This window comes from Excalfactoria chinensis, chromosome 3 (genome assembly GCF_039878825.1).
Source record: "Excalfactoria chinensis isolate bCotChi1 chromosome 3, bCotChi1.hap2, whole genome shotgun sequence".
NCBI classification, from domain to species: domain Eukaryota; kingdom Metazoa; phylum Chordata; class Aves; order Galliformes; family Phasianidae; genus Excalfactoria; species Excalfactoria chinensis.
Window position 1 is genome coordinate 83,287,981 of NC_092827.1, and position 6,977 is coordinate 83,294,957.

The following is a 6,977-nucleotide window of genomic DNA, read 5'->3' on the forward strand; positions in this document are numbered from 1 at the left end:
AAAAAAACTCCAAAACCCACAGATTTCTCTTCCAATTCACATCATCAGCCTGGTCAGAACTGGTTTCCAGGCCCCATTGGTCACAGGACGGTATAGCCTTGCTCACTACCTGCTGCTCCTCTGGAACAGGCAAGCAGTCAGGGGAACATAGCAATGTTCCCACCCATGTTCCTGCCCTGCCATGGGAAGGAGCAGTGCTGGGCTCCCCAAAGGAATCTGGAGGAGGTTACAAGTCAACTACTCCCATTAAAGGAGGCAGAAATTCAAACCAGTCTTCTGGAATGGTTTACATGGCACGTAAAACAGAAACACAAACATAGAAATCATTCGACAACTGATTGGGATTAGTTTTATGAAAGCAGTCTTCAAGAATAAGGAGGATGCAGTACTTCTTGCTAATTTGGAGGCACGTGCTCTTGCCTTATGGAAATCTCTCCCTGCCAACAGCTTTGAAAGCTGAACATCCCATGCAAGTCAGTGGGAAAAACCGGGTTTTGGCAACTGGAGCATCAAGATGTAGGGCTTGCCTTACGGTGACAGAGCTGGTTTGCAATTGTATCAGCCCCGTGCTTCCAGCAGCTCTGGCGTTCTTGTTAACAGATCCTTTCTTCACTCTTAAAAGTGTAGGATAACATCTGGGCCTTTTGGGAAGCAGTCTCGCAATAAAGAAGCACTTTGTGTAATTCTTCTTTCCTCGCCAAACCACATCTGTCTGCTCTCCCTGCCCTTCTCCAGTCCACCCGAGCTCCTCAGGGCTGCAGGGACACATGCTGCAGCAGCTGGCTGTCTCTACTGAGCCATCAGTAGGTGGCACTGCCTGCTTTCCTCTCTACCCCACCAGTGTCCATTGCCAACATCCCACACTTGCCAAATCAACGACCTGAGAAGACACCCAAGTGACTTGGAGACCTCGTCCCTATGAAAGGTAACGTGGACAAAAGGACGACACAGCTGCAGCCCTTCACCAGAGGAAGGATGTGGCCAGCAGCAGGAGAACCCTTCCAGGCTGCATGAGGCCTGGAACTCCTCTGCCCCCACAGTTTAGTTCAGCAGATGGAGCCAGTCCACCCCCACATCACATCTTCAGCCAAACTGCCCTATGAGCAGTTCAAAGTGCCTAACAAATAAAAATCCCAGCCCATTAGGCACTTCACTTTGCAAGGTACACTCCCAACAACTGTCATCCCATCTCAAACTCAGAAGGTCATGCAGTCACCTATCACCTGGCATCGGCAGTCACTGAGCAGCCTCTCAGACCAGCTGGGAACGAAGGCTCATTGCCGGGCATCCTGCCTGGTGGCAACAATGTTTGTCATTCGGCATCCTGCACCGCGGCCACCACAGAGGGCATTCACTCGCTGCCCACCTGCTGACAGCAGAGAGGTCCCCCAGTGGCTTCTTCACGGTCTGCTCTTCCCTTCCCCCCCGCTTCTGGGAACACAGCGCTGAATTCATGCAAGAATGGGGAAGGACCGCGCCTTCCAGAGTCCTTCCTATGCAAACACACAGGCACTGAAATTAATTGTATATTGGACTTCTTCACACTTGGAAGGACTGTCTGCTTCCACCTGGAATAAGCAACCTCCATTCAAAGCTTTACCACTTGGATTCTCATGCTAAAAGTAAAGCTTGTGCCCTATCCCCCTGACTGCGCATATCTATAGGGAAACCATTATGGTAAAAAAAGGTCGGTAATTATCACTTGCAAAGAGAAGGAAATCCGATTTAAGATTGGGCATGTTAAATATGCTCAGCTAGCAAATCCTGCATCGCGGAGCTTGTCAGCGATGCGTTATTTTTAGTACTATTTCAAGCAACGATATACATATATCTATTAAGAGCGATAAATACCATTAATGTAGTACTAAAATCAATCAGTAGCAAACACACGCTTGTGAACGGAATCGATTCCTGCTGCGGTGCCGCCCCAGTACCTAACCGGCACACACTAAGCCAGCCGAGCGCTGAGTGCGCCCCGCCAAGCGGCCCGGGCTGCGGGTACCGGGCACTTCTTCCCCTACCGCTGGCTGCAGACAAAGCCAACAGCACCTTCCGATGAGAGTTTGTGATTGTTCTTACGAAAGCGGCGGCTCCTTCTGACACGAATAAGCGGTAGGCGCTGATAAATGATTGGCACGGACAGGAGCTCGCACTTCTCCGACGTCTGCAGTGCCAAACCGCCGTGCCCTGCTTCAGCAGAAAGAGCTGCCCCGAATAGGAGGACGCGCTCACGCCACGAAGGGCAGCACCTTACTTCGTGATACTAGGGGGTCATAATCACATCATTACAGCAAATCAAACATTGCCTTTGTGCCTTTACAATCGTGCCCATTGTCCGAAATTAAATGCAAATACTTTGATTCTCTTTTCTTCCTCAAAGAAGGGCGGGGAGTGATTAAGGAACACTCAATCACCTTCCTCGCCGAGCACAGGGCGTTCACACGGCGGCATCACAGCTCTGGGAGCAAAGAAACCGCAGCTCGAAGGGAAAGGGAAAGCTCGGGCACCGCGTCTGACGGGGAGCGGCTGCAGAACAATTAGCGGGCCGCGAAATCCTTCGTTCCAATAAATCGGCGACCTGCTTGCTTCTGTTCCCATTTGCCCTTCGTTCTAAAAGCTGCCCGAACGCAACCTCTCCTCCTCGCTCCCGAGCGGACCCACCCGCAGTGCTGCCTGCACCTGCCCGGCCCATGGGATGGGAGTGTGGCAGCAGCGCAGCTCGGCAGCACGACGGGCCCGCTCTGCTCTCTCCGCTTTTTCACGTTGTTGTGATAGCGCTGATTGGCCGCATCAGCCGGAGCCGACCCATCTGGCTCCTGCTCCGGCGGAGGGCACGGCGGATGTGTCAGCACACTGTCTGAGGGCAGAGTGCGCTCTGAGAGAGCTCTCTCCCCCTTCCTACCCTGCGTCGTGCAATAAAGGAGTATTTGTAAAGGAAGGCTGAAAGGAAAAAAAAAAAAAAAAAAAATAGAAAAAAAAAAAGCTGATTTTGACAAGAGACAGGCCCGAATGGGAACTGCTGAGACAGTAAAGAACAAGTCTGTTATCTTACAAACTACACTTCAGGCTGTCAGCTGCCCGAGATTTACAGGAAAACCCTCTTCCCTAGGACGAAACCTACACCGAACTTCATTTCCAGTAACTTCATTACCAGTGCCACCTCATCACCCCGAGCCGCCCCAGCCACGAGCAGGTGGCAGCGGGAAGGCGAGGGGCAGCCCCGGTCCCCTTCTTGCTGGGAGGATGCGGGGAGGCGGCAGCCCCAGAACGGAGCGATGCGTTCGACGGCGACGAGCAGCGGGAGGGTGGCTGCCGCGGGTGAAATGAAAGCGGCAGTCAAGAGCCAGAGAAGAGGGGAGGAGACGGTTTGGCTTTCGAACATATTTCCTCTCCCTCGGCCGCAAAGCTCGGACAGTGATTTTAAGCCCATATACCGCCCTGGGCCGGCTTCCACTGAAAACACGGAGTTCCAGCATCGAGGCCAAAGGATCCCGTCCCCTTTGAGATTTTAGAGACATCTTCAGTTTCCTGTTGGTCGTCTGCTCCCATTTTCCCCTCGTTTACGGCTCCCGGCTGCCATCGAAGCCCCATTCCCGGCCCCGCCGTGCCCTGACGCGGCAGTCGGGTCAGGCTGCAGCCTCCCACCGGGATGCTGCCCCACCGAGCGGAGCGGCACTTCCCCGGCCGTCCCTGTACTTCCCCGGCGTGAGAAGTCCCCACGGAGAACGTCAGGGATTCCAAGGGACTCCCGGTCAGCTTCCTCCGGCTGGCAGAGCCGGGGCACAAACAAAAGAAAACGCGATGACAAAACAGTCACGAAACCGAAAAGATGGTTCTGATTTAGCAGCGCGCTATTTTTAAACGGGGCGGCACTGAGCTCACCCTCGAGAGGGTTCCTCCCGCCACGGGGCCGCGCTTCTTCCCTCAGCGCCCGCGGAGCGCCCGAGAGCTGCCGGGACCCAACTACTCCTTACCAACCCCCGGCACCGGGGAGCGGAACGTGCTCATATCCCGCTGACGGCTCTGCCGGGAATTACTGCACCCGGGGCGTTCCATCGGGAACCAGAGGAGCGAGGAACATCGCTACCGGAACGGCAGCTCTCTGCGGTTCGCGCACGGGGAAAGATAATGCAAATTGAAAGGAAGGAGGGAGGCTCAATTCTTATTTTCCTGCGGGTGAATCGCGATCACCCACTCGTTAAGCAGAACGTGCAACTCCAGAGCTGCGACCGCGGGGGCCTGACGCTGCCACTCCTGCTGTCGCCGGAGAAGAAATACAAGACTCCTCGATTCAGTTCAAAAGCCGCCTATCGTGACACCGAATCTCCTCCGCGTTCCGTTTTTACTCTACAAGAACGTTCGCGTTATCCGAAATAGCGGCACTTCCATCCGAACAAACCCATATGGAGCCGCGTCGACGTCCTACGGCGCAGCCCTCGGGGCTGTCTACGCCCGCACGGTGCGTTCCGGAGCGTCTGCCCGGCCCCGAGCCCTCCGCCACCCCCGCGCCGCCGTCAGGGCCGCGGGCAGCGCCCTCCCGTCCGAAGCGTCCCGTTCCTACCCCACTCCCGGCTCACGTCGGGGACAGCCCCGTCGGCGGCGCCTACCTGCAGGACGTTGGCGTGGCGCAGCCGCTGCAGCAGCACCATCTCCTTGACGATCTTGTAGGCGGCTAGGCGGTAGCAGTCGGCCAGAGTCGCGAACTGCCGCACGCAGCGGGAAACGTCGTGCCCTCCGAAATCCACCGCCTTCAGCGCCACGGCCAGCGAGCGGTTGAGCACCGCTTTGTAGACGGCCTTGGTGTAGCCCGAGCCCAGGTACTGCACGCCGCCGGCGGCGCGCAGCTCGCGGCAGCCCAGCGGCGGCGGCTCCAGCCCCAGCTCGGCCGAGGCCCGGCCCCGCTCCGCCGCCGCCCGGCCCCGCGGCTGCTGCTGCTGCTCGGCCGAGGTGCGCGCCGGGGCCAGGTCCATCAGGCGCCGCTCCCGCGGCCGGACCGCCCGGCGCACCCCCGCCGCCCGCGGCTGCCGGTAGCGCAGCACCTCCTCGTAGCGCTCGCGGAGCTGCCGCGCCAACGCGGCTCGCCCGCCGCCGCCGCCGCCCTCCTCCTCCGGCGGCTCCAGGGGGGCGCCGGGCGTGGACGGGGGGGCCCCGTCGCGGGGCGGCGGCGGAGGCGGCGGGGGGAGCTCGGAGCCGGGCACGAAGAGCACGTTGAGCAGGGTGCCCAGCAGCAGGGCGAGGCAGCAGGCGGCCGCCACCGCCGTCTTCCTGCGCCTCATCGCCCCCTCGCTCCCGTGCTCGCCCCTTCCCCGGGAACCGGCCGCAGGGCTCGTTTCGGCTCTCCCCGCTTTTCCCGAGGCTGCGCCGGCGGCGGAGCGGGGCCGGGCGCTCAGCCGGACCTCGGCCCCTTACGGCGCACCCGCATGACACTTGCCTCCCCTGCTCCTCGGCTCTCCGGCACTTATTATTAGCGGGAGCGGAGGAGGGCGGGGGGGCGGGGGGGGATCCCCGGGTCGCTCCCTCCGCTGACGCGCCCTGATTGACACCCGGCCCTCCGGCCGAGCAGCAGGGGGGCCTGGGAAACGTAGTCCCCCGGAGCAGCCCCGCCGGCCGCCGCCTGGCCCGGGAGCGGGACTACATCTCCCAGGCTCGGCCGAGCCCCCCGGCGGGGAGGGCGCGGGGCGGGGCGGGGCGGAGCGCAGCGCAGCTGCCGGGCGGCGTCCCCCAACTCCCCCCCACCCCCCCCGACGGGAACCGCGGCCCCGTGCTCCTTCTCCGGCGGGGCTGGGGCTGGGGCGCCGCCGTCGGGGGAATGCGGGAGCTGCCCCGAAATGTGCCACGGCCCCGAGGGACGCGCGTGGCCGTGGGGAAGCGGTACCGCGGGGAACGTGTCACACGCTCGGGATGGAGCTGTTAATCGCAGCCCTCGCGCTGCCGGAGGTGCGAATCGCCGGGGGGAGCGCTAATGACACGGTTATCCATCAAGGCCACATTACGACGCTGTTAGCAACTAATTAACAAGCACAATCAGCCGAGCCGCTGCCACAAAGGAGAGCCCATCAGCGGGAGGAAAGCCGCTAAGAGCCCGGAGAGGCAAAGTTCACCACAATGGCAGTGGGAAATCGCTTCCAAGGAGGGAGAGGGACAGCCATCGGGGCAATACACACGGCACACACATAAATAAAAATGAAAGAAATCAGCCACGGCTCTCCCGGGAGCTCGGGGCGGCTCAGCCTCCGGCCCCGCGGGGCCGTAATCACCCCATAAACAGAGCGGGGCGCGTAATCACCGCCTCCAATAAAGCCTCCCCGCCGCTGCCTGGGGGGGGGGGAGGGGACTCTGGGGGGGGGACGGGGGACTCTGCCCTGCGGATCGCCCTGGAGCCGCGCTCTCCCTATTCCCCGATGGTTTCTGTCCAAAAGTGTTGCACGCTTGCAGCCTTCCGTGTTCGGTTAAGGATTTAGGGCCGGTTCGGTACCAGACAGCACTCTCCAGGTCTGCAAAGACGGGGACGGGATGAAGTCGTGGAACAATCGTGGTTCAGGGGCACTGTGCCACCCGGCGCCGGGGGGCTGCGCGTCCGCGGAAGCTCCGCGTCCGCCTCGTATGCGCGGTGCACGGCAGCGGAGAGCCCCGACCGCAAAACAGATGCTTCGCCGCAGATGAAAGCGGCCCACCTGCTTTTCCCATCGCGCCCCATCTCCGAGCCGCTTTTCTTCATTATATCCCTCCCGACAGATACCATGAAATACATCGCTCATTTAGATATGGGAGCCGACCTCTGGAGGACGACTTGTGCGGAGCCCTTTGATGTCGAGAGGCAGATTTCAAACGCCAGAGAGCCCCTCCATGGTTCTAATTACCCCGTGCCCGGGGCCTGCCGCTGATTAGGGCGGCGAGGCGGGCGGGCGGCACGGCGAGAGGGGCTGCGGCCTCACTACAGCGCGCTGCCAGCAAAACCAACACGGCTCTGTAAACAC

At 60.3% G+C, this 6,977-nt stretch overlaps 1 protein-coding gene across 1 annotated transcript in view; it reads right to left on the minus strand.

Annotated features, from left to right (window-relative positions):
• PKDCC (protein kinase domain containing, cytoplasmic) overlaps positions 1-6,305 on the minus strand; it is a 31,558-nt gene extending 25,253 nt beyond the window's left edge. Inside the window, exon 1 of the mRNA XM_072333501.1 lies at positions 4,608-6,305. Coding sequence (XP_072189602.1) covers positions 4,608-5,276 — 669 coding nt within the window. The 5' untranslated portion in view covers positions 5,277-6,305. The remainder of the gene's footprint in view (positions 1-4,607) is intronic.
• Between the last annotated feature and the right edge of the window lie 672 nt (positions 6,306-6,977).